Consider the following 27,064-nt stretch of genomic DNA (forward strand, 5'->3'; position numbering starts at 1 on the left):
AGACACACTGCCACACACGCTGACCCAGAGCACAGGGCACCCAGACAGTCCCAGATACAACACGAAGGACCTGGTGGCACACCTGTGGCCTCCTCCCAGCACACGGACACACATACACACCTCTCCACGTGGACACACAACACAAACATGGGCTTCTGCACATTTCGACCCCTACACACTGGGACGGACCACTTACAGCTCTGGGACAGGGCCAGGGACCTGCCCCACCTGGCTCCATGTGGGTCCACGACCACACACATCACAGCTCACAGCCACGCAACCTCAGGGGTGCACACACGTGTGCAAACACACCCTCACCAACAATGGAGAGTCTGGAAGGAGCCATGTGACACCTCCGCCCCACACCCGCCCCCACCTCGGCTCTCACGCACACAGCGGCGCTCTCCTCCTCCACAGCTGAGGGGGAAGGGGCCCGGGACCCCAGGCTTCACGTCTGCACCTTCCTGCACCCCAGCTCAGGGCCTGACAGACACAGATGTGGGGACACAGGTCAGAGAGCCAGCCTGGGGCAGGGTCCCTGGGCTTCTGGGAGCTCCTCCCCCACCCCCCACCAGCCCCCTGCCCAGCTCTGTGCTGCACGCTCCACCTGCTGCGTCCCCTCCCAACCCTCTTGCCTGGGGGCTGGGGGCCAGGGCATCCAGAAGCTCAGAGAAAGGGACAGAGACACTAAAGGGGAAACAGAGGTCCCAGGAGAGGGGACAGAGAGCCAGAGGCAGGGCAGATTGTGTGTGTTTGAGAGAGAAGGGGGTACAGAGACCCAGAGAGAGGGGGACAGAGACCCAGAGAGACAGAGGGACAGAGACTAGACAGACAGGGGGACAGAAATCCAGAGACAAGGGGACAGAGACACAGAGAGATGGGGGACAGAGACCCAGAGGGAGGGGACAGAGATTCAGAGAGACAGGTGGATAGAGACACAGAGAGATGGGGGACGGAGACCCAGAGACAGGGGGACAGAGACACAGAGAGAGAGGGGGACAGAGATCCAGAGAAAGAGAAGACAGAGACCCAAAGAGAGAGGGGGACAGAGACCCAGAGAGACAAGGGGACAGAGACTCAGACAGGGGACAGAGACCCAGAGAGAGAGAGGGTGACAGAGACCTAGAGAGACAGGGAGCAGAGACTCAGAGAGAGAGAGAGAGAAAGAGAGGCAGACAGAGACTCAGAGAAAGAGGGGGACAGAGACCCAGAGGGGGACAGACACCCTGAGTGAGAGAGAGGGGGACAGAGACCCAGAGAGAAGGAGACAGAGACCCAGAGAGAGAGGGGGACAGAGACCCAGAGACAGGGGGACAGAGACCCAGGGAGAGAGGGGGACAGAGACCCAGAGACAGAGGGACAGAGACCCAGAGCCAGAGAGAGAGGGGGACAGAGACCCAGAGACAGGGGGACAGAGACCCAGGGAGAGAGGGGGACAGAGACCCAGAGACAGGGGGTCAGAGACCTAGGGAGAGAGGGGGACAGAGACCCAGAGAAAGAGAAGACAGAGACCCAGAGAGACAGGGGGACAGAGACCCAGGGAGAGAGGGGGACAGAGACCCAGAGACAGGGGGTCAGAGACCTAGGGAGAGAGGGGGACAGAGACCCAGAGAAAGAGAAGACAGAGACCCAGAGAGACAGGGGGACAGAGACCCAGGGAGAGAGGGGGACAGAGACCCAGGGACATGGGGACAGAGACCCAGGGAGAGGGGGGACACAGACCCAGAGAGAGAGGGGACAGAGACCCAGAGACAGGGGAACAGAGACCCAGGGAGAGGGGGGACACAGACCCAGAGAGAGGGGGGCAGAGACCCAGAGAGGGGACAGAGACCCAGAGAGAGGCAAAAGAGACGGACGCGGGGCGGGAGACAAATGCTCAGAGGGGATGCAGAGTCCTAGAGAAGTGGGGTTCGTTGACTCTGAGATGAGAGAGCCAGAGAGAGGACGACATGGCCTACAGAGGGGACAGACGCCCGAGAGGCGGCTCCTCTGGGGTCTCGGGAGCTGGGCTGGAGTGAGGTCCACAGGGGTGGGTGGGGGGCTGAGGGGCTAGTGGGTATGGAGAGAGAGGCCGGGGCTGGGCCAGGCGGGCGCGGGGTCCGAGTGCGAACGGTGGGGCTCCTGTGGGGCTGACAGGTGGGTTTGGGGTAGGGATGTGGCGGGCCGCGTGGGTGGGGAAAGCCCAGAGAGAAGGGGCGGGCTCCTGCTGGAGGGCGCGGGGACCCCAGTTCCGGGCGCCGGGGGCGGTGGGGCGGGGAGACCCTGGGGGGGGCTGCGCGGGGGCGCCGTGCCTCGCTGGCCGCGGGGAAGGCAGGGACCGAGCGAAGGAGGAGGACCCTCCCCAGACCCGCAGCCCAGGCGGCGGCCGGTGCCTGCGCCCCTGCCCAGATCCCTGCGCCGCCGGGTCTGCGTGCCTGTCTCTGGGTCTCTGGGTCTCTGCATCTCCGCGTCCCGGGGCGCCCCGTCCACGCCTCCGCCCGGACCCCCGCCTTCCCCGCCCGTCTCTGTCTCTAGGGGGGGGTCTCAGTCCTCGTCTCTCGCTGCGGGTCTCCGTGCATCTCGGCGTCTCTCTCCGCGTCTCTCTCCGTCCCGGCGCCTCTGTCCCGGGCTCTCCCCAGCTCCTAGCCTCAGTTCCCTGCGCGCCTCCATTTCCCTCCTTCCCCCGCCCGATCTCCGTCTCCCCTCTGTCTCCACATTCCGCTTGTCTCTCCTCCCTGGCTCCACGTCTCTGTCTTGGTCTCTGTCCCAGGTTTGCTGTCGTCGGATCTCTGTCCGAGTGTCTGTGTCTCCACTCACCCCCGGCCCGGACCCCTGAGCCCCCTCCCGGGTCCCCCACTCCCATTCAGGCCCGGGTTGGTGGGGTGGGGGGGCGCTGCGGCGGGAGCTGTGTGTTCCCAGCGCAAAATAGACTCTCGTTGCCATGGCGACGCGCGCGGGGCCTCCGAGACGCGAGGCTTCGGGCTTGGGGGTGAGGAGGGGGGACACCTGGATCCGGAAGGCGGGGGCCGGGGGCGCCGCAGCCCGGTCCCAGGGGCTCCTCCTAGATCCGTGGGGAGAGGGGTGCTGGGCGCTCTGACGCTGGGGGCCAGGGGACCGGACCTTCTGGGAGAGGTCTGGACTCCCAGGGTTGGCAGTGGGGGCTCCGATTGCCTAACGCCGGGCGGGCTCGCTGACAGCTCTGACGCCGGTGTCCCTGAGGACTCACGGGTGGCCTCTCAGCTCCCTAAGGTTGGGGAAGAGGCAGGGGCTGCAAATCTGGAACGGGGGAGCTCTCCATGGGGGTCTGCAGAGTTCCAACTCCCAGATCTGCAGAATTCTGGGAGCCCCCATGTGGGTCCCGGAACTCCTGCGTCTGGGGGAGCCGGGACTACAAGGCTGAAGCTTTCAGCCCTTCCTTGCGTCCATCCATCCATCCATCCACCCATCCACATGGCTGTCTCTTCCTTTCTCCCCGTCTCCATGTCCCCGTGCCTCAGTTTCCCCCTGCACCGGGGTGCGGTCTCGCTCACCTCGCTTTCCGGATGCGGGACCCTTGGGGAGCCGGGGGCGGCGGCGTGGGGGCGGCCGGAGGCAGCCGCGGAGCGCGTGTCTGCCGGCAGCTGGGCTGGGCGTGCGCGCGCCGGCTGGGGGCGACCCCGGCCGCAGTTCTCCTCCGGGCAGATGCGCCGCCGTGCAGATGTGTCAGCCGCCAGCCCTCGCCTTTGCCTCGCGCCGGCTTCGAGCCGAGAAGAGGCACCTCCCCCTCCCCACCTGCTGGGGACCCCGCTTTCTCCCTCATGCAGCCCCCAGTCGCCCCCGGGATCCCCCCCAACCCAAGAATGGTTTGGTCCACAGCCACATGTATGTTTATTCTGCGAGTCCGTGTCCCACAGTTTGAGACTCTTCTTCCCCTCCCCTTCCCGCCCCGTGAAGTGGCCCGGGGCCGAGCCGCGCCTCCACCTCGGCTCAGCCAATTCCCACCCAGCTTTCAGGAGTCTTATTTGCATTTCCGGGAGCAGCTGTCCAATGGAAGGGCAGCACCCTACCTCCCCCCTCAAGGGGGCGGCACTCCTGGTGGATCGCACCACTCTTGGGATCCAGGGATGGGGGGAACGCGCTTCCACTGAGGTCCTGGCGACAGGAGGGTGGTCTTCCCTCAAGGCAGGGTTGGAGTTCAGTGGAGGAGGGGGTTCTGGCCTTGGAAGAGGCCCAGCAGTCCGCTGTCTGGGGCGGGCTCCTTGATGAGCTTCTGGATCTGTAGGGGCAGAGGGAGATGGGAAAGGAAGAGTCTAGGGTCCTGATCTCCATGGATGACAAATCTGAGGGACACCTCTCCGTCTTCATCTCTGAGATCTTATGGCCAGCAGCTGCCCAAGACAACACTCCCTCTTCTCAAGACTTTTTCTGGGGCCTCCCTTTCATTACACATGACTGGTTGAGCTCCTAACTGTCCACCATCTTGGTCTGCTTTGCTGGCTTGGACCACTAAGGGTGGACAGCTCTGTGCCAGGGCTTCTTATCTACACCTTCCTCTTCTTAGGTAACCTCATCTCTCCCATCCCTTTTCTGGGCCCTCAACTCCCAAATCCAGCCTGGACTTTGCCCCTGAACTCCAGACTCATCTATCCAACTGCCTCTTAGATAGACATGAGCAACCAACCGCATTTCATCGATCAGCAAGTCCCAGCAAGTTTATCTCCAGAAAATAAAAATAATAATAACAAAGAAAAAAAAAAAAAAAAGCCTGCATCCCCACTGCCTCATCACCGCTTGCCTGGGTGCCCAAATTAACCTCCTTACTGACAGGTCTCCCTCCTCCCCTCTATGCCACACTCCCTAATCCATTGGTCACACAGTGCCGGAATGAACTTTGTAAACTGCCAGTCTGATATGGCCAGCTCCCCTGCACCAAACCCTGATGGCTGCCCATGGCTGAAATCCCAAACCTTTGGGCTGTGGCTCCTGTGTGAAGACAGGGTGCTGGCTCCTCCCGCCCAGTGCTCACCGTGGCCTGCTACAGCTCTTTGGACAAAGAAAGCTCAGTCCCCCTCCCCTGGGAACACTGGGAGCCTGATGTTCCCTTCTCCTGCAGGTCAGATTCAGGGCCACCCTGCCACTCTCGCTCATCCCTCTGCAACTCCCGCCTCAGCTGGGGGTCACAATGTGTAATTGAACATGGATTGATGCAGACTCCAGGGCTCACCACAGTGGCTGGCATGGAGTAGGTGCTCAGTGAATGTTTCACAGAGCTGAACTAGAAGGCAGACAAGGAGCAGACCTGGGAGGGCCTGGGAATGTCAAGGTCTGGGGCCTCTCCAGCATCCTGAGTGCCAAGGGCTTGAAGCAGGGGGGCCCAGTACCTGGCTGACCCTGGTAGCAGGGCGGCCACTCGGGGGTGGGTGTGGAGTCTGAGACACTGGAGAAGGGGCACCCAGGCCGGAAGGGGCAGAGGCGGAGGAGATGGAGAGTTGGGGATAGGTGTGGACAGGTCAAGGGGCTTCTATCTACAGGGTCTCTGCTGACCTGTTCTTTCCCAGTGTCTGCCTGGTCCTTCCCTCCTTCAGTTCATTCTAAAGTCACCTGCTCCAGGACGCCCCCCAGACCCTCCAATACAAACCCCCTCCTCCGTGCCCTGACCCTCTGGATCGCCTCCCCCATTTCATCGTTCTTTGTGGTCCTTGTGGTCCATCTGCAGGCTCCTTTCATGGATTTATGGCGGCGACAGTGACCAGCAGCCTCCCCTCCAAGAACCTGGCTCCCCCTGGAGGCGGCAGCCTGGTGGTGCCGGAATGTATTCCCAGAGCCCAAAGACAAGACCTTTGTCAGATGCAGGGGAGGTGGGGGCGGCCGCGAGGGCATTACCTCCTTGAACTGCGGGTGGGCGGCATCACCCACCAGCTGCAGAATGAGCCCTTCGCTGGTGGAGAGGAAGGCACCACTCTGTCTCATGCGGGCCAGTGCCACCAGCCGGTCCACCTGGCTGTGAATAGGAGGGAGGGAGGGAAGGTTGGTGTGGATGCCATGGCCTAGACAGCCAGACATGCTGGCACCCTGATGGGAATGGGAATGCCGCCTGTGGCCCTTCCTGGGAGCCCCTGATGGCCCCCAAGTGCACCCACCCAGGGAGGGCGCTCTCACCTGCGTGAGGAGCAGGCGTCCACGACCACGTGGACCTGCAGCCCCCGGTCCAGGAGGTCCAGGGCTGTGTTCTGTGGGTAGAGAGAGGTCAGGGCCAATCCCGGATAAGAACAGGGGTCCTGGGTAAGGAACTGGGGATGCTGAGTCAGAATTAGGGGCCCAGAATGGGCAGGAGGGAGGCTTGGATCAGAGCAGGGGGCCCCCAGGTCAGAAGGGGATCCAAGATAGGATGGGGACCGCATGTGAGAAGACAGGGCCCAGGTCAGGATGTGGGTCCTACAGGGAAGTGGAGGTTTCCAGTCAGGAAGGAGGTTTTATTTAGGATGGGGGTCCCAGGTGAGAATGAGGGACCCCTGGGGTCAGTCAGCAGCTCACCAAGATGCAGGCCTGTGCCTCAATGCCACAGAGCAGCACAGAACGCAGCTGGGGCCGGCTGTCCAGCTCCTGCTGCAGGGCGGGCACCATGCTGAAGCAGGTCTTGGTCAGCGGCCGAAGGCCCTCAGCCCCCAGCTCAGGCACTGTGGGGCCCAGGCCTTGTGGGTACTGTTCCGTCAGCAAGACTGGCACCTCCAGCAGCCGGGCCACCTGTGCCAGTGATGGGGAAGAAAGGTCAGGGTCTGAGGGAAGAGGAGCTGGGCCTGGACTCCTGGGTCTGAGGGAGGAGGGGCTGGGTCTGGACTCCTGCGTCTGAGGGAGGAGGGGCTGGGCCTGGACTCTTGGGTCTGAGGGAGGAGGAGCTGGGCCTGGACTCCTGGGTCTGAAGGAAGAGGGGTTATTCCTGGACTCCTGGGTCTGAGGGAAGAGGAAGTGGGCCTGGACTCCTGAATCTGAAGGAGGAAGAGTTGGGCCTGGACTCCTGGGTCTGAGGGTGGAGGGTTGAGCCTGGATCCTGGGTCTGAGGGTGGAGGGCTGAGCCTGGATCCTAGGTCTGAGGGTGGAGGGCTGAGCCTGGATCCTGGGTCTGAGGGTGGAGGGCTGAGCCTGGATCCTGGGTCTGAGGGTGGAGGGCTGAGCCTGGATCCTGGGTCTGAGGGTGGGGGGCTGAGCCTGGATCCTGGTCTGAGGGTGGGGGGCTGAGCCTGGATCCTGGTCTGAGGGTGGAGGCTGAGCCTGGATCCTGGATCTGAGGGTAGGAGGCTGAGCCTGGATGCTGGGTCTGAGGGTGGGGGGCTGAGCCTGGATCCTGGGTCTGAGGGTGGGGGGCTGAGCCTGGATCCTGGTCTGAGGGTGGGGGTGCTGAGCCTGGATCCTGGGTCTGAGGGTAGGGGGCTGAGCCTGGATGCTGGGTCTGAGGGTGGGGGGCTGAGCCTGGATCCTGGGTCTGAGGGTGGGGGTGCTGAGCCTGGATCCTGGTCTGAGGGTGGGGGGCTGAGCCTGGATCCTGGGTCTGAGGGTGGGGGGCTGAGCCTGGATCCTGGGTCTGAGGGTGGGGGGCTGAGCCTGGATCCGGGTCTGAGGGTGGGGGGCTGAGCCTGGATCCTGGTCTGAGGGTGGGGGGCTGAGCCTGGATCCTGGGTCTGAGGGTGGAGGGCTGAGGTCATACCTTGAGCATGCGGGCTGCTACTGAGACGATCTGTGGGAAGTAGGCGATGTTGTGGCGGAACTTCTCTTGCATGTCACACAGGAACAGGATAGAGGATCCTGGAAGGACTCGGCCCAGGATGGGCCTGGCAGCCGCCATTTTCTGGGGGTGGGCAGAGGGGCACTGGGTCAGGCCCGAGGACTCCTCTCAGTGTCTCCAGCTGGCTTCCAGGTCCTTGCACACAGAGCCTTGCAGGGCCCAGGGCACCTTGCCAACCTTCTTCCCACCTCCAGGTCTCTGCATCTGCTGTTCCCTAAGCCTGGAACAGGCTTCTCTCTTATTTCTGTCCTATTCGGCAGGGAGGTGACTTCCTTGGGAAGCCTTCTGGGCCACGTCCACATGTGGCTCCAGGTGTCCCCCTCCCGGCCCCCGTGTTCTCCTTGCTGAGGACTGTGTATAATGTCAAGGAGTGTTTCATGATCCCGGTTACCATTTGCCCTGGTTACCATCCGCCCCGGTCACCATCCGCCCTGGTTATCATCTGCCCCGGTTACCACCCGCCCTGGTTACTATCAGATCCCAGTTACCATCAGCCCTGGTTACCATTAGCCCCGGTTACCATCTGCCCCAGTCACCATCAGCCCCGGTTACCATCAGCCCTGGTTACTATCAGATTCCAGTTACCATCAGCCCTGGTTACTATCAGATCCCAGTTACCATCCACCCCAGTTACCATCAGCTCCAGTTACCATCAGCCCCAAAATGGAGGCTCTGCTGGGCACCCTATGTTGGGCCAGCCCACTCCCCAGGGCCTCCTGAATGGCCCACCTGATCCTCACCCTGCTCCAAGAGGAAACTGAGGCCATATTCTTCAGCCATAGGAAGGAAGGGGGCCCCTGAACAAGCCATAGCGTGGACAGACCTCAACACAAAAGCCATGGAGTGTGAGATCCTGTTTACCTGAAATGCCCAGAACAGGCAAATCCGCAGACAGAAAGCAGATGGGGCCAAGCACAGTAGTTCACGCCTGCAATCCGAGCACTTTGGGAGGCTGAGGCGGGCGGATCACCTGAGGTCAGGAGTTTGAGACCAGCCTGGCTAACATGGCGAAACCCCATCTCTACTAAAAATACAAAAATTAGCCAGGCAGTGGTGGGTGCCTGTAACCCAGCTACTTGGGAGGCTGAGGCAGAAGAGTCTCTTGAAACCCAGGAGGCAGAGGTTGCAGTGAGCTGAGATTATACCACTGCACTCCAGCCTGGGCGACTGAGCAAGACTGTCTCAAAAAAAAAAAAAAAAGGAGACTGGGCTCCATGGTGCACGCCTATAAATCCCAGGACTTTGGGAGGCTGAGGCGGGCGGATCATCTGCGGTCAGGGGTTTGAGACCAGCCTGGCCAACATAGTGAAACCCCGTATCTACTAAAAATACACAAAACATCAGCCGGGTGTGGTGGCACACGCCTGTTGTCCCAGCTACTCAGGAGGCTGAGGCAGGAGAATTGCTTGAACCCGGGAGGCGGAGGTTGCGGTGAGTAGAGATAGTGCCACTGCCAGTCCAGCCTGGGCAATAAGAGCAAAACTCCATCTCAAAAAAAAAAGCAGATGGGTGGCTGCCAGGGGCTTGTGGCCGCGAGGAATTCAGGGTGACCGCTAAGGGGTGTAGGGTTTCCGTCTGGGATGCTGAAAATGCTCTGGGGCTTGGTGGTGACAGCGGCACAACAGCGTGACTCTGTGAAAGCCGCTCCACTGTGCATTTTCAAATGGCTGAAAGGGTAAGTTTTATGTTAAGTGCATTTTACCACAAAAAAAAAAAAAAAAAAGAAAAAGAAAAAGAAAAAAAGGACAGGCTAGTGAAGCCACCTGGCTAGCGATTATTTTGCAGGGGAGGAAACCTCGACCCAGAGAGCCCGTTCACCTGTCCTAGGTCCTGCAGCCACGCAGGGCACACCTGACTTCCACTCGGTCAGAGCGTCTATACTGCAGGGGCCCCGTCTCAGCATGTCTTGGACTGTGTCCTGGGAGGCTGGTGTTTTTGGGTCCCCGAGTTTGCTGCACAACTGAGGGTTTGGGCTGCGCTTTGTCTGCAGCTCTCTCCCTGTCTGTGTGTACAATTTGTTTGTACTGAACTCATTTATTCATTAACTCACCAGGGAAATGGGAGACCCTGGAGGCTCATTGGAAGCAAGACAGAAGGTGTTCTGGGAAGCTGAGGGAGGCAGGGCACTCAATGAGAAGCTGCTATTTTCTTTTTCTTTTCTTTTCTTTTGAGATGGATTCTTGCTCTGTCACCCAGGCTGGAGTGCTGTGGCACAATCTCGGCTCACTGCAACCTCTGCCTCCCAGGTTCAAGGATTCTCCTGCCTCAGCCTCCCGAGTAGCTGGGATTACAGGCTTGCGCCACCACGCCTGGCTAATTTTTGTATTTTTAGTAGAGATGGGGTTTCACCACCTTGGCCAGGCTGGTCTTGAACTTCTGACCTCCTGATCCACCTGGCTCGGCCTCCCAAAGTGCTGGGATTATAGGTGTGAGCCACCGCACCTGGCCTGGAGCTGCTATTTTCAAAGCTGGGTAGTGGGGACACTGCTGTTCATTGTCTTTCTTTCTCTCTCTCGTCCTGGCCTCAAGCAACCCTCCTACTTTGGCCTCCTTGTACCATTTTTTCTTTTTGAGACAGGATCTCACAGTGTCATCCAGGTTGGAGTACAGTGGCGCAGTCATAGCACACTGCATCCTTAACCTCCTGGGCTCAAGTGATCGTCCCACCTCAGCCTCCCAAGCAGCTAGAGCTACAGGTGTATGCCACCACACTTGGCTAATTTTTGTATTTTTGTATTTTTAGAGACAGGGTCTTGCTATGTTGCCCAGGCTGGTCTCCAACTCCTGGGTTTAAGCAATCCTCCCACCTCAGCCTCAAAACGTGCTGGGATTGCAAGCATGAGCCACCACACCTGGCCTATTATTCTTTGAACAAAATCCATCCACCATAGCAAATGTTTTCTTTTTTTTTTTTTTTTTTTTTTTTTTTTTTTTTTTTTGAGACGGAGTCTTGCTCTGCTGCCCAGGCTGGAGTGCAGTGGCTGGCTCTCAGCTCACTGCAAGCTCCGCCTCCCGGGTTCACGCCATTCTCCTGTCTCAGCCTCCCGAGTAGCTGGGACTACAGGCGCCCGCCTCGTCGCCCGGCTAGTTTTTTGTATTTTTTAGTAGAGACGGGGTTTCACCATATTAGCCAGGATGGTCTCGATCTCCTGACCTCGTGATCCGCCCGCCTCGGCCTCCCAAAGTGCTGGGATTACAGGCTTGAGCCACCGCGCCCGGCCGCAAATGTTTTCTATGTGCATCATATCTCAAGTTTAAAAATGAATTAGTGGTTAAAATAGTGAATTTTATGTTGTGCAAATTTTATCTCATTAAATAAAATTGAATGGAAACTCCCTCTGAAACAATACCAGTGAATTAATCCCATAATTACAACAGTGATAAGTGCTGGGATTTGGAGGGAGCCAGATCCAGCTTGGCAGGGGCCGCAGTGTTCTCCCAGAGGCAGTGAAGACAGAAAAACCATCTTTTCAGAAAACACAAAGCTGACTATTACTCCCCCATCTCAAACTGTCCCCTGACCCCCGTGGATTCTCTCTGTCCTCAGGACTAAGATACAGACGCCCCTTCCCCCCCTTCCCCGGCACCACTCTGAAGACCCTCAGCCTCAGCCCAGACACTCCTTCCTCTCAAACAGCCCTTGTGGTTTCCTCCCCCTGGAGTGACCCTCTCATACCCACTCATGTGCTAACTCTTCCTCCCCTGAGCAGGAGGCAGGACCTGGGACACTCAGGCCCCAAGGGATGGTTCTGAGGGAACCAGGAGCTGGAGAGCTGACAGGTACGGGTCACAAGGGCCCTGGAGTCTCTCTGCTGAGGGCAGTGGGGAGCCATGGAGGGGCGCATCTGGGGGCCAGCATGTCCAAAAGCTTAGGACAGGCATCTGTAGCACCCAGGAACTCCCCTCTGGCCTGACAGGAGTGTGGGTTGTAACATCTCCTAGGGACAGCCGAGCAGCTGCACTTCTCAGAATGATGGATACACAAACCCTCTGACCTCTAAAGCTGCTCCTAACCATTTATCCTACAGACATTCATGTGACAGACACAGGGTTATTCATTACCGGACTCTTCCCCAGAGCAAAGGAGCAGAAGTAAGTATCAATGTCCACAATGAGGGTATACCGGTTATGTAATAACCAGTCTGGTTATGCCGTAACTATACTCTGTTATTCCTTGCAGCCAGAAAAAATGACGAGGAAGCTCTTTAAGTAACAATACGAAAACATGTTTGAGAGAAGTGAAAAAGCAGCAGAACAGTGTGTGTGGAATGCTCCTTTTTGTGCCAAAGGAAAAAGGGAGAGAAAGTGTGTCTGTGTTGCATATATCTATATCTGCTATCTCTGGCAAACGAGCAAGAAACGGGAGACTCAGACGGGTGAACCAGGCACTGGGGAAGCGTGTAGGAGCCTTTTCACTAGGTCCTACTCTGTTTCTTCTGAATTCTGGACAATGTGCAACAGGTTGTCTAGTCAATACTATATACAATAAAGGGTTTACATGAAGCCAAAACCCAGCAAAACTGATCTATGGTGTCAGAAGCCAGGACAGTGATTGCCCTTGGACCCCTGTGACAGAAACCCGACGGCGGAGATCCTGGGATGTGGCGCATGCTTGACTTTTTTCTTTGGGTACTTGTTTACACCAGGGTGCTCCCTTTATAAATATTTATTTGAGCTGTGTATTTGCAAACTGTATGATTTTCTGCGTATGTGGTATTATGCCAGAAAAAGTGTTCAAAATGCAAAATACAAAGATGGCTTCACGGCCCCGCTGTGCGGTTGAACTGGAGGCAAAGGCCAGGGAGGAGTAGGTCGGGGCTGGGGCCCAGTGGGACAGGGGAGAGACAGGAAGGGACAGCTGGGACGGTGGGGAAAGTCGGTGAGAAAGGCCCCCCGTTTCTGGTCGAGCGAGGGGCATGACCTGAAGACTCATAGGAGATCCCGGGGAGGGGAACTGGTTTTTGGGAGATGAAAAACTGGGGTGAGAGTGGATGTGTGTGTGAGCCAGAGAGATGTGGAGGGGAGGTCTGGGCTGGAGAGGGTTGGGCGTGTCCCGGGGAACGGGGAGAGATTCAGCCTGAGTGGAGGGTACCCAAGGCCAAAGGGGGCGTGGCTGGAGGTGGGCGGCGACAGGGGGCGGGGTAGGGCTGTGGATTTCCCCACGCGGTCTCGGAAACCCGGCCTTGGAGCCGGGACTTCCTGGTTGTGTGACCTTGGGCAAGTTTCTCTTTGTCTTAGCCTCAGTTTTCTCGTCAGAGAAATGGGGATTAAACCCGCCCACCCTGCAGCGCTGTTACAGAGGCGGCAGGTGCGACCCGGGGACGCTTCGAGTCTCTGGCCAGCCAATTCTGACGGGGCCAGGTGGAGTCCTCCTTCTGGTCCTGTGACCTTGACCCGGGACGACCAGGCAGAGCCTCAGTTTCCCCATCTGTTAGGCGGGAAGGTCGATCTCCAAATAGCGCCAGCAGTGAGAGAGGACTTACCCGGAAGGTGCCGGGTTCGAGCCCGGAACGGCCCCTCCGCAGGTGAGGCCGGGGGCACCCTCACCTCTAGGCGCTCGGAGGGCCGCCGCTGAGGCCTTTTGCGGGCTTCTGGGGACGGGTTACCGTTTCGTTAGGCCTGGACACGTGGCCCACTCCCTGCACCGTCCTTGTTCCGCCCACTTGGGTCGAGCCGTCCAATCGACACTCATCATGCGCTGCCTCGCCCCCCCCCCCCCCCCCGGCCAATCCGCATGTGCCACTGCCTCTGCCCGCAATCAGCGCTCACCAGCTCTCCCCGCCCCCTGCTTCTCAACCAATCCGCATATGCCGCTGCTTTGCTCCCGCCCCAGGGGAGGGACGCCGGCAAGGCTGTCAGTCTCGAGAAAATGATTAGCTAGCAAAGTCGCGGTGGGGGCGGGGCAGCAGCGCGTCCGGCCAATGGAGAGCCGTAGAGGGCGTGAGTGGCGGCCGACGGGGCAGAGTCGCGCGGTGGTTTCCGAAGGCTCAGATCCTGCCTGGAGAGAGGGCTTCTGGGCCGACCCCATTGCACAGAACAGGTCGCCGAGGCCGGGGGAGAGAGAGAGAGGGGTCTTACCTAGAGTAGAGGCATGTCTGCGGTTCGAATCCTGGCCCTTTGTCAAGAAACAGAGGCTTACAAAGATACCCAAGCACTTTCCAGGAAGGGGCTGACTGAGGGAACGATCAAGTGAGGAATTTGACGCCCCCCTGTCCTTTGTGCTATGCGATGCCTCAGTTTCCCCATCTGTACAGCACCTGCCTCCTCGAGTGGTGTTCAGAATAATTTAGACTCTGTGCTTAGAAACGGTGGTTGAGAAAAAGAGGGAATTTCCTAACTGACTTGGAATAAACCCAAACTCCTCCCAGTTCGTGGTTGGCCTTCCTGCTTCCCGCAGACCTCGCCTCTCACCACTCCCCCTGCTCACTCCGCTCCAGCCACATGGGTCTCCCCTTGTTGTTCCCTCAATGTCCCACCACAGGGCCTTTGCACGTGTGCTCCCTCAGCCTGGAATCCTAGGACTTCCCATGGCCCAGCCTTCCAGGCTTTCAAAGCCTTTCCTGACCACCTGGTGTCAGGTAGCCCCTCCATCAGATCGCTGTTTTTAATTTTTTTGAAACATCAAAAAAAAAAAAAAATTGTTCTATCAACCAGGCTGGAGTACCTTGGTAAGATCACAGCTCGCTGCAGCCTCAACCTCCCGGGCTCAAGCGATCCTCCCACCTCAGCCTCCCTAGTAGCTGGGACCACTGGTATGCGCCACCACACCTGACTAATTTTTTAATTTTGTTGTAAAGACAGAGGTCTCACTCTGTTGCCCAGGCTGGTCTTGAACTCCTGGGCTCAAGTGATCCGCCTGCCTTGGCCTCCCAAAGTGCTGGGATTACAGGTGTGAGCCGCCGCACCCGGCCTTGTGTTTTATTTTCTTTTCACCACTAACTCCAATCTGAATTGGAAATGAAGCTTGCTTTTTGAAAAATGCATGGATATACTCTTTTATTGTCAGTTCCCCGCCAAAACACACACATGCACACAGAACAGGGAGCTCCCTGAGGCAGGGATCCTGTCTGAATCACTGCTGAATCCTCAAGTCCTAGACCTGGCCTGGCCCCTAGCAGGCGCTCCGTACATCTTTGGGAATAAATGAGAGGACAGCAGACATTAGGCAGAGGTAAGTCCGGCTGAGAGCGAGGGGTGGATGCCAAGATGGGGCAAGGAAGAAGGAAGGGGGAAGGCGAGAAAGCAAGAATGGGGCCTCCAGAAGAGGTGGAGGTGGGGCCCCTGGGCCCTGGAGGAGACCCCTGAGGCAGTGGTCTGAGGAGGGGGTCTGGGTTGGTTTATCTTACCAGGGGCTGCCAGGAAGGGAGTGGACAGGTTGGGGGCTCCTGGAGGAGGCTGGAGAGCCGTCATGGAGGGGCCTCTGGCTTGTCCTGGGTTCTGAGCTGGATTGTGATTGGCCTTATGGGGAGCTGGTCCCCCAACCTTCAGGGATCCCCTGAGAATCCCAGGCATGAGGCACCTCCCACCAGTCCACCCAACCCCAGTTGGGAGCCACAAGATCAGCCTCTTCCCCCAGGGCATGCTGGGGAAGGGGCAGGGGGCCGCAGAAACGTGGGACCTGCCTCAGGTCCGGCTGGCCCAGGTCGCGATAGGACAGACCCGGCACTGGCAGGGGAGTAGGACCAGAGGAGGGGTCCCATGGCACTAAGGTACACTCTGGGGTGAGCACAATGTTGTCAAAGAGGTCGAGGGTAGAGGTGTCCAGGGCAGCGAGACTCAGGCTGGCGCTGGTGTGGGGAGCCTCAGTGGGGGCCACAGCACAGGCCACTCCCAGGAAGGGGGATGGAGGCGGCGGGGGTGGCTTTTGGAGCGATGGTCTCTGGGGAGGTGCCTCCTGGGACAGGATGGAGAGGGCCAGGCGCTGGGTGGCGGCCTCAATCTTGGTGAACTGCCTGTAAAGACAGATGTGAGCAGGCTGGTCTCTTAACGCCTGAACTCAAGTGATCCTCCTGCCTCAGCTTTTCAAGGTGCTGGGATTGCAGGCTTGAGCCACCACCCCCGGCCAGCATCATGTTTGCAAGGTTCACCCATGTGGTCGCATCACACCATGCTAGTTATTTATTTTGGTGAGTCCTGACCGTCTGCCACCCCCATGAAAACACAACCTCCACGACAGCAAGGAACTTTAGCTGCTTTGCTAACTGGCCTGGCACACAGTAGGCACTCAATAAATGCATGTTGACTGTTGCTGGCATCCAGCCCTGGGGGCTACTCCTCTGTCTGTGCCTGGTCTCCCCCAGCCAAGGGTGCTGGTTGCTCGTCCTCCTCCCCATCCTGTTCCCACCTTCCCACCGGCCCCTCACCTGCAGATCTGGTTGTGCAGAAATCTTCTGTGGTTGGGCCGCCTCTTGGGGGGCCGGGTGCGCCGGGGCTGCAGGGCCCGCAGCACGTGGGCAGCCACCCCGCTCACGAAGGCACACAGCTCCTGGGGGCCGGGCTCGGAGACCCCAGGGCCTTCGGGGACCCCAGGGTGCATGGCCGGGGTGGGCTGAGGTAACTCCCCACAATACTGCTGACCAAAGCACCCTCCAAATCTGGGAGCAGGGAGGGGCAGGGGACTCTGGAGGCCCAGGCACCCCGGGCTGGGGAGGAGGCAGGGCTGGGGATTGGGCCAAGGCCTCCCTACTGCATCCTAACCCTGTCCCCACGTCCCAGGAGCCTGACCTGAAGTCTGAGGGACTGGCAGGTGGGGGCTGATATAGGAAGGCAGGGAACAGGGAGGGGAGGGGGCTTTCTAGGGCCCTCTAAGTACCCAATTAGCGCATAGTTGGACCTAGGATATGGGACCGGCGCACGCCAGCGGGGGACAGAGAATAGTGCCTGGAGATGGCCAATTAAGGGAACAAAGGCGTCGTTCGGGAGGTGAGGCTGCCAGTGAGTCAAATGCAGCGATTGAGCCTGGAGGACCCTTAATTGGAGCCGTGGGGAGGGGGCTGGGAGGGAGGGGAGCTGGGCTGCATCTGCCCACCCACCCCCAGACACACCTGTGCCTCCCTCCCTCTGCTCAGCCCAGGGCCTTAGGAGGGGAAACTGAGGCTCCCAAAGGGGCTGGTGCGGGCCGAGGTCTCCAGACAGCAGGAGGGGTTGGCTCCTGGGGGGTTGCCCCCGAAATCCTGGGGCTCATAGAATCCTGAGCAGCAGAGTGAGGGAGGAGAGGGGAGGGGTCAGGCAGGACAGGAGGGGACGAGAGAACAGGGCGCAGTCTCCCCCAGGCTGTGTTGTGGAGGGACTGGGACCCCTGGTGTCTGTGGGAGGCAGAGGATGGGCCGGGTGCCCTTGTTTCTGGAAGGGTGTTGGCCGGAGCGGGGACCCTGGGTCTCAGGTTGGGTGGGGGAGCGCCAGGTGTGACAGCCTCAGTCACTGCTCAGACCCCCACCCTCAGGGGTGTGCGCTGGGAAGCCAGGATGTTTCCCGAAGTTGGTGTAAGAAATAACCACAGCTTAGTACCTAGAACCGCACACGCTGATTCTCCTGCCTGAAGCAGGGATTTGAACCTGACGTCTTGAGTTTTCTTGCCAGGCCCACTCACTGAGCAGTACTATGGGCAGGGTCAGCAGCTGAGGTCCTACCAGGCCTAGGGTGGGGGCCAGCAGGCAGGTGGGGACATATTGGGAGCTGAGGCTGAGTGCAGCCAGTGACGTTGCCAGAGGTCCAGTTTCCTGTCAGCAGAGCATGGTGAGACCAGCTGCAGTAGGACAGCCAGACACCCGGTGCCCTCACCAGCCATGGCACGTACATGTTGACTGCCACCTCTGCCACGCTCGACACTGCCACTGTGCTGAACCACTGCACAGGTGGGGCTGCTGGGCCTGGTGTGGCCGGTGTCTGTGTCGGGGACATCATGGGCCTCCCCTGTTTCTCTCGGGTGTCTCCAAGGGTCTGCAGCCTCCTAGACAGCCTCTTGTACTCTGCCCCTTGGTCCCTCTGCCTGCCAGCTGTCTGTGACTCGCACTAGCCCCATTGCTCTCTCTCCATCTCCCCTGTCCTTGCTCTTTCCTCTTCTGTTCCTCCTGGCTTTCTGTCCATCCCTGGGTTGTCTTCAATTCTCTCCACTATCAACTATCTATCACCTACCTATCTATGGATCTATCATCGATGTATGTGTGTATGTATGTATATATCTATTTTTAGAGGCAGAGTCTGGCTCTGCCACCCAGGATGGACTGTAGTGGTGTGATCCTGGCTCACTGCAGCCTTGACCTCTTGGGCTAAAGGGATCCTTCCACCTCAGCTTCCTGAGAAGCTGGGACTACAGGCACCTGCCACCATGCTTGGCTAATATTTGTCTTTTGTAGAGATGGGGGTCTCACTATGTTGCCCAGGCTGGTCTCAAACTTCTGGGTTCCAGTGATTCTCTTGCCTTGACCTCCCAAAGCATTGGGGTCACAGGCGAGAGCCACCGCGTCCAGCCTCTCTCTGTATTGTCTCTCTGACTTCATCTCCTGCATTTGTGTTCTAGTTCCTCTCCCTGTCTCTGTCTCTTTCACCGTCTCTGGAGTTTCTCTCAGTGTTTATGTTTTAGGCTCTGAATGCTCTTCACTGCCTGTCTCTCAGCTTCTCTGTTTCTGTCTCTCTGTCTTCCCCAGGGCAGGTCGTGTGTGTGTGTGTGTGTGTGTGTGTGTGTGTGTGTGTGTGTGTGTGTGTGTCTGTGTCAGATTGTTGCTGGATGGTACCGTGCAGTTCCAGTCTCCTGGTGTCCAAAACAAAGACTTGGATGAGACGTGCACAGACAGCAAAGGAAAGGAGCAAACATTTATGAAGCACAGTATTCCACTCTCAGACAGGAGAGCGGACTGAGCCCTCCGAGATGAGATCAGCCCTGGTTTGTTACATTTCATGGCCTTTCTTTTTTTTGAAGGATTCTTTTTAAAAATTCATTTATTTTTATTTTATTTTATTTTTATTTATTTATTTATTTTTGAGACGGAGACTCTCTCTATCACCCAGGCTGGAGTGCAGTGGCACAATCTCGGCTCACTGCAAGCTCCGCCTCCTGGGTTCATACCATTCGCCTGCCTCAGCTTCCCGAGTAGCTGGGACCACAGGCGCCCGCCACCACGCCTGGCTAATTTTTGTATTTTTAGTAGAGACGGGGTTTCACCGTGTTAGCCAGGATGGTCTCGATCTCCTGACCTCGTGATCCACCCGCCTCGGCCTCCCAAAGTGCTGGGATTACAGGCCTGAGCCACCGCGCCATCCTGTTTTTTATTTTTGAGATGGAGTCTTGCTCTGTCACCCAGGCTGGAGTGCAGTGGTGCGATCTTGGCTTACTGCAACCTCCACCTCCCAGATTCCAGTGATTCTCCTGCTTCAGCCTCTAGAGTAGCTGGGATTACAGGCGTGCACCACCATGCCTGTCTAACTTGTGTGTGTTTTGAATAGAGACGGGGTTTCACCATGTTGGCCAGACTGGTCTTGAACTCCTGATCTCAAATGATCCGCCTGCCTTGGCCGCCCAAAGTGCCAGGATTACAGGCATGAGCCACCGCGCCCGCCCGTACATTTCGTGGCCTTTTATATGTTTTTCGTCTCTTGCTTAACCTCACTTTATCTCTTGTAGGTTAGTTGCTCATCCTTGCCTAATCTTACTTTATCTCTTCTGACCAAATTACTCATCTTCAGCTTTATTTTTCGTGACCAAACTGCTACTGCGAGTCCTTCTGGCTTATTTTCCTTATCCTGCATGTTCCACCTCACTGCTTCCTCCCTTATTTCGCATGTCCTGCTTCTGCCATCTGACACGTTTTGCTTCTGCTACTGCTTAAGCTAACCTACGTCCAAGGGTCCCCTTTGCCCCCCGAATTCCTCTGCTATTCTCCTGCCTCAAGAGGTCTGAGAGTCTGGTTCACACCTGTGGTGTTGGGGGTGGCCTGAAGGTTTCCTGTCCTGTTCCGCTCCAGGTCTCAGGCACAGAGGGGAGGATCCAGGGTCTCTTGGCAAGAGGCCGAAGGGAGAGGACCCCTGGGTCTCTGGAGGATGGGAAGGGGAGGATTGGCCCTGACAGCCTGGAAGGGGCTCAGGCTGGTCCCGTCACGTGGGGGGCATGACTTTTGCTACCTTGATACACACTTTATCGTGTGTATTCACATCTGGTAGCTCTTATTTCAAAATTTGCGTTCCACAGCCCAGGGGCCAAGAGCAAGCTCCGCTGGCCAGCTCTGTCCTTTTCAGGCCGGCGGGGAATGCACAGGGGGGCCGCCGGCAGGCTGCGGCCTCGGCACTGTCCACCAGGGGGCGCCCGCCTGGCCGGTGCTGGGCGGCCCGGCTCAAGGGGTGTGGCCCCAGAACTTGGGGCCCTCTCCTGTCTCCTGTCGTTGAGAACAATCAACCACAGCGAGAAGCGGGCTTCATGGGGTGTTTGTTGAGAACCTACACTTACAGGCTTCTCTCTCCTATCCCAGCCCTTAAAATGCTGTGTGTGTTGGGGATGGATTTAGTCACTCAACAAACATTTGTTGAGCACCTTGCTTTACCCAGCAATGGAGGAGGTGAACCAGGCAGGGGTTGGGCCATGAGCGTGATGGAGAACCACAGAGGGTTTGGGGCAGGGGTAGACCCTGCCCCCAACCTCCTTTGGAGGCCTTGCTACAGCTGGAATGTGGAGACCCCACCCCCTAATCCCCCTACAATCTGGGTGTGCGTGTCAGGGCCAGGCCAGGAAGCCAGGGACAATGCACGGTGTGTCCTTCTCTGTCCCCATCCACTCATCTGCTATCTGCTCCCTCTCATCCAGTCATTGTGGGACCTTGTTTCCCTTAATTTATTTTATTATTATTATTATTTGAGACAGAGTCTCTCTCTGTCGCCTAGGCTGGAATGCATGGTGCAATCTCGGCTCACTGCAACTTCTGCCTCCTGGGTTCAAGAGATTCTCCTGCCTCAGCCTCCCAAGTAGCTGGGATTATAGGCATGCACCACCACACCTGGCTAATTTTTGTATTTTTTAGTAGAGACGGGGTTTCAGCATGTTGGCCAGGCTGGTCTCGAACTCCTGACCTCAGGGGATCCACCCACCTTGGCGTCCCAAAGTGCTGGGATTACAGGCGTGAGCCACTGCCCCGGGCCCCCTTAAAATTTATTATTAAAATGTACAGATGGCAGAGTCACAATGTATCACCCTGGTGTTCTCAACCCAGAAGCAGAGGGGACAACCCTGTCGTGTTTGGTTCACAACTCTTCTTCTGAGAGAAGGCTGGCCGTGGCTGCCCGTGTCTCCCCAGATTCTGATGTTGAGGTTGTAACCCCCATGCTCCAGAGTGAGACAGTATTTGGATAAAGTCTTTAAAGAAGCAATTAACGTGGGCACGGTGGCTCACGCTTGCCATCCCAACACTTTGGGAGGCCGAGGCAGGTGGAGGATCACCTGAGGTCAAGAGTTTGAGACCAGTCTGACCAACATGGAGAAACCCTGTCTCTACTAAAAATACAAAATTAGCCGGGCGTGGTGGCGCATGCCTGTCATCCCAGCTACTCCGGAGGCTGCGGCAGGAGAATCGCTTGAACCTGGGAGATGGAGGTTTCTCGTGAGCCGAGATCGCGCCATGGCACTCCAGCCTGGGCAACAAGAGTGAAACTCTGTTTCGATAAAGAAGGAAGGAGGGAAGGAAGGAAGGGAGGGAGAGAGGGAGGAAGGAAGCAACTAAGTTAAACAAGGTCATCAGGGTCTGCCCTAATGCAATCTGATGGTGTCCTTACAGAAGAGATTAGGACGCAGACACACACCGAGGGGCCACCATGGAGGCCCCACAAGGACGACAGTGTCTGCAAGCCAAGGAGAGAGGCCTCGGGGGAAAGCAGCCCTCCAGACACCTTGACTGCAGACTTCCGTCTCCAGAACCGGGAGAAAATAAGTTTCTGTTGTTGGGAGCACTCAGTGTGGAACTTTGTTACGGGGGTCCTAGCAGATTCCTATATATAATGAGTGTATTCGCTGTCTACACTGTGTAAGAACCAGCAGATTCCTATATATAATGAGTGTATTCGCTATCTACACTGTGTAAGAACTAGCCACTGATGCAATGGCTTTAAACAACATACATTCATTATCTCAGAGTTCCATGGCCAGGAGTCTAGGCACCATGGTTTATCTTGGTCCTTTGGTCAGGGTCGCTGCAGTCCTGGAGTGGGCCAGGGCTGGGGTCTCATCTGAGGTTGGGGTCCGCTCCCAAGTTGACACAGCGGCATTCATTTCAGTGCCTCTGAAGAATGCATGGAGTCCTGGGTTCAGGGCCAGCAGAAGAATCTCTGCGCTTCCCATCTCTGACCTCTAGGCCCAGCTCTCTCTCTCTCTCTCTCTCTCTATATATATATATAACCTTCGCCTCCTGGGTTCAAGCGATTTTCCTGCCTCAGCCTCCCGAGTAGCTGGGATTACAGGTGCCCACCACCACGCCCTGCTAATTTTTTGTATTTTTAGTAGAGACAGGGTTTCACCATGTTGGCCAAGCTGGTCTCGAACTCCTGACCTCGGGTCATCCACCAGCCTCAGCCTCCCAAAGTGCTGGGATTACAGACGTGAGCCACTGTGCCTGGCCTCAGGATCCTTGACTGCATGTGCTAAGACCCCCCTTGCCTTCACCATATCGCATAACCATCACATCCACATAATGCAAAGGCACTCACATAAAGGCACGGGTCTCTGGGGGTCATCGTAGAAGGTGGCAGCCACTCTTAGGGAGGAAATTTAGCATGGATCTGTCTCTGTTTTTGCACTTAGAGGAATGTTTTACCTCTGCAGATGGAACCCTGTGTATTGTTACTTCCTCCAGGGAGTCTGCCCTGGCTTCCCCCAGGCTGCGTGAGGAGTCTCCCCTGGCTCCCATGTCCTGGGCAGCCTCCATGAGTGCCTGACCGTGCATGTGAGACCTGCTCAATAGGCCTTGGAAGTGGGTGGACTCTGGGGTTGGGCACATTCCTGGTCCAACCACTTCCGGGTTGCAGGAATTACTTCCTGGTGACCGGACACTACATTACTTCCTGGTTCTGTGGTTTGGCCATGAGACTTCAGAGGGCCTTGCCTTACCCCGCTGTGAAATGGGGATTGCACCCCTTCTGAGTGGAGAGGCCCATTAGCTCGGGGCCTGCTGGGGCCTTCACAGGGGCCTTAAGAGACGTCAGAAGGGACGAGCATCCTGGCCGGGCACCGTGGCCCGCGCCTGTAATCCGAACACTTTGGGAGGCCGAGGCAGGTGGATCACCTGAGGTCAGGCGTTCAAGACCAGCCAGATTAGCTGGGTATGGTGGCAAATGCCTGTAATCTGAGCTACTCAGGAGGCTGAGGCAGGAGAATCATTTGAACCTGGGAGGCCGAGGTTGCAGTGAGCCAAGATCGTGCCATTGTTCTCCAGCCTGAGCAATAGAGTGGGACTCCGTTTCCAAAAAAAAAGAAAAAGAAGGGAGCATCCTAAGCCTGTGGGAGGCATGGGCCTGCCCCCTGGGTCCCCTGTCCCTGGGGATGGCCGACAACCAGTGACTCTCTTGGCCCATCCACTCTGCCTTTGGTCTAAAATGCATCTCTGGTTCCTTACTCAACTTGTTTGAAAAAGGACGTTTTATTTTTAGTCTCTGGCCCTGGGAATCCAGTCATTACTCCAGATACCTTCTCTAGCCCCTGACCCCACTTTCTAGAGAGGGAGGGAAGGGGAGTGGCAGGTTCCTTCTAAAGCCTTCGGCTGATCCTCCTGGGATCGGGGTGGATGGAGAAGAATCTCCCAAGTGCAGGGCCTCTGGGCAGGAGTGACAGCCCAGTCCCCAGGAAAGGGTGGGTACCTAGAAAGGCTGAATGGTTTACCTGGCTGGCAGGCGGCAGGGCTCAGAGTCTGAGGCTGGACAAGGAGCCTGATCTAGTTGGGGTGGGGGAAACCATGCCCCCAAAACACCTGGTGTTGTTGGCTAGAAACAGAAACATCTGGGGCCTGCAGGGGTGCGCATCTGGGCATCTGCTTGGTTGTGCATTTGAGGCTCTGGAGGTCCCCTCACTGCCCTGAAGCTATATCTCCTGCTTGGCCTTTCTCCACAGCACTGTGCAGTGGGTAGTCTGTCTTCTTGATTCCCACTGCATGCCCTGGGAGGTTTTGTGAGCTCACTGAGACGGTGAGGTTTTTTACTGGCTTTTCCCCTCCACATTGCTATGACCCCAGCTCCCAGGACAGGACCTGGGGTGGAGCCCCAGTCTGGACTGTGGGTGGGAGCGCTGCTGGGCCTGGAACAGCTGCAGCTGAGGATTCTGTGTGATCTTATCCATGTCTTTGGCTATTTGATTCTGTTTTTGTTTGTTTGTTCGAGACGGAGTCTCGCTCTGCTACCCAGGCTGGAGTGCAGTGGCACAATCTTGGCTCACTGCAAACCTCCGCCTCCTGGGTTCAAGCAATTCTCCTGCCTCAGCTTCCTGAGTAGCTGGGACTACAGGCACGTGCCACCATGCCCGGCTGATTTTTGTGTTTTTAGTACAGAGGGGGTTTCACCATGCTGGCCAGGCTGGTCTCGAACTCCTGACCTTGTGATCCGCCTACCTCGGCCTCCCAAAGGCCTGGGATTACAGGTGTGAGCCACTGTACCCTGCTGATTCTGTTTACTTGTCAGCATGAGGGACCTGATGACATCCCTTGAAGGGCTACACAGAGGATCTGGGGGGTTGGGGGAAAACTCCACCTCCCCATCTGGGTCCCTGAGACTCCTCCTTAGACTGGAAAGTGCTGGACACAAGGCTGGCCTGAGTTTCCTCCCGTCACTGTCTCCAAGGGGCTGCTAGGCTGTTCTGAAAACAAACCAGTTAAATCCACACCGCCTTTTCAGGGACAGCAGGTTGCCCGAGACCATTGACTTCAAAACCTTTGTTCACCTTCTGGCTGCAAAGTAGAGAATGGTATGGAGAGTAAGCGCCAGTCTTAGCCACGCCCATCTCTCTCTCTTTTTTTTTTTTTTTTTTTGAGAGAAGGTCTCGCTCTATTGCCCAGGCTGGAGTGCAGTGGTGCAATCTCAGTTCACTGCAGCCTTAACCTCCCAGGCTCAAGCGATCCTCTCACCTCAGCTTCCTGAGTAGCTGGGACTACAGGCATGTACTATCACATGAAGCTAATTTTTCTTTGTTTGTTTTTTAGACGGAGTCTCGCTCTGTCGCCCAGGCTGGAGTGCAGTGGCACAATCTCGGCTCACTGCAAGCTCCACCTCCCAGGTTCACGCCATTCTCCTGCCTCAGCCTCCCGAGTAGTTGGGACTACAGGCGCCCGCCACCATGCCCAGTTAATTTTTTGTATTTTTAGTAGAGACGGGGTTTCACCATGTTAGCCAGGATGGTCTCGATCTCCTGACCTTGTGATTCATCTGCCTCAGCCTCCCAAAGTGCTGGGATTACAGGCGTGAGCCACCGCGCCCAGCCACTAATTTTTTGTAGAGATGAGGTCTTGCTATACTGCCCAGGCTGGGTGTCCCATCCCTTTTGTAATGCCTCTGGGTGGGCAGGTAAATGAGGGGGCCTGAGCTGGGGACCTGTTTCACTATTGCAGAGACCCAAATGGCCTGAGGCAAAGGGGATGGAGGTGAGATCCGCACCTCTGGGCTTTCCTGGCCTGGCAGCCGGCTGGGCAGCGCATTCCCATCTGTGTCCCCACCCCGCATGGCAGCCGCTTTGTGTGGTTAATGCTGACGTGAAAGGAATGTTTGGGCTGAGCTGGATGCCAGGGGTTTTTACACGCACGAATGCACGGAGACATCACCATGAAGACCCTGTAAGGTAGGGGTGGGTCCACATCAGCGCAGATCAGCCCTCAGTTCCAGCCTGCTTGTGGACTTGGGAAACGGTGTGGGAGGCTGGAAAAATCCACTCATTCAATAAACAAGTACCGTCTGCTTCTCCATCAGGGCCCATGCTGGTTGTCTGGAATACGTGGGCAGCAAAGACGTGAAAGGTCCCCGCTGTCATGGGACATAGATAAATGTCGCTGAGTATGTAAGAGGGACACCACCTAGCACAGGAGGCTTTCCAGCGGGATCTTGCTGGGCAGGGATAGGTTAAGGGCAGGAGGGCCTTCTGGCCTGAGAAACAGCATACGAAATGGCCTTCAGACCGAGGGGACTGCCTTTGAGCAGTGGCTCTCAACTAGTGCACATTTGGCAATGTCTGGAGCTATTCTTTTTTGTTGTTGTTGTTTTTTTTTTTTTTTTTGACACGGAGTCTCACTCTGTCACCAGGCTGGAGTGCAGTGGCACAATCTTGGCTCACTGCAACCTCCAACTCCTGGGCTTAAGCAATTCTCTTGCCTCAGCCTCCTAAGTAGCTGGGATTACAGGCACCTGCCACCGTGCCCGGCTAATTTTTGTACTTTTAGTAGAGTCAGGGTTTCACCATGTGGGCCAGGCTGGTCTCGAACTCTTGACCTCAAGTGATCTGCCTGCCTCAGCCTCCCAAAGTGCTGGGATTTCAGGTGTGAGCCACCGCGAAGATCTCCATCTGGAGATATTCTGAGCTCTCCTAAGGGGTGTGTGGAGCGGGGCTGGGGAATGCTACCCGCATCTAGTGGGTGGAGGCCAGGGATACTGCTCACCACCCTACAGTGCATAGGACAGTCCCCACGGCAATGAGTCCATCCCAAATGGCACTACTGCTGTGGCTGAGAAACTGCGTTGAATGACCCTCAGAAAAGCCTGGGTGGCTGGAACGCTGGGTTGGGCGGGGGTTGAGCGTGGAAAAGGGTTCTGGAGCAGCTCGGTCTCCCACGAAAACCCTAGGCCCCGTAAGGAGTCTCTGGATTCCAGGCTCCCTGAGAGGACCTTTGCCCAGCAGGCACCAGGTTTCTGCAGCGTCTGGATGAGCGTGCACGAAGCACACGCCCGAAAATCCTGAGCACGTGGCTCTACTGAGGGACGGGAAGCGCTCCAGGCCTCGGTTTCCCGCAGGAGCGATTACACCCTGGGGGCGGGGCCCGCTTCATGGGAGGGAGTTTTGTACAACTGTGGTGCATGGAAGGATTTTTCTGCAGATGAGAGGGAATCGGGACTAATAAAGGGGAACTTGCGACCGCGCGTCTCGAGCTGGTCGTCCCCGGCCTTGGGTTCACCGGGGCCTGGGCCCCCAAGACCTGACAGCTGGAGTCGGGGACCACAACTGGGAGAACTACAACTCCCAGGATGCCGCGCACCGCCTGCGCCCGACCTCGGCGAGGACTCGGGCAGCCAATGGGAGGGTCCGGGGGCGGGAACTCGGCGTACGTGCGTCGTGACGCGCCGACGGCGACGTCGGGGTTTGTGTGCGCGAGAGGCCGCCGATAA

General features: G+C 57.4%; 1 protein-coding gene across 2 annotated transcripts; it reads right to left on the reverse strand.

Annotated features, from left to right (window-relative positions):
* Positions 1-3,822: 3,822 nt before the first annotated feature.
* Positions 3,823-14,039, reverse strand: ISOC2 (isochorismatase domain containing 2). Of its 2 annotated transcripts, none has more exons than XM_033224484.1 (6): positions 13,817-14,039; positions 7,661-7,801; positions 6,493-6,702; positions 6,118-6,188; positions 5,842-5,959; positions 3,823-4,234 (listed from the first exon to the last, which is right to left on the reverse strand). In XM_033224484.1, the coding sequence occupies exons 2-6, from the start codon at positions 7,796-7,798 to the stop codon at positions 4,154-4,156; spliced, it is 618 nt and encodes a 205-aa protein (XP_033080375.1). In that variant the 5' UTR covers positions 7,799-7,801; positions 13,817-14,039; the 3' UTR covers positions 3,823-4,153. The 2 variants fall into 2 exon arrangements, with proteins under 2 accessions (XP_033080375.1, XP_033080374.1); XM_033224483.1 differs by lacking the exon at positions 13,817-14,039 and adding an exon at positions 13,222-13,498.
* Between the last annotated feature and the right edge of the window lie 13,025 nt (positions 14,040-27,064).

This window comes from Trachypithecus francoisi, unplaced genomic scaffold (assembly GCF_009764315.1).
Source record: "Trachypithecus francoisi isolate TF-2019V2 unplaced genomic scaffold, Tfra_2.0 Lachesis_group12, whole genome shotgun sequence".
Taxonomy (NCBI): Eukaryota; Metazoa; Chordata; class Mammalia; order Primates; family Cercopithecidae; genus Trachypithecus; species Trachypithecus francoisi.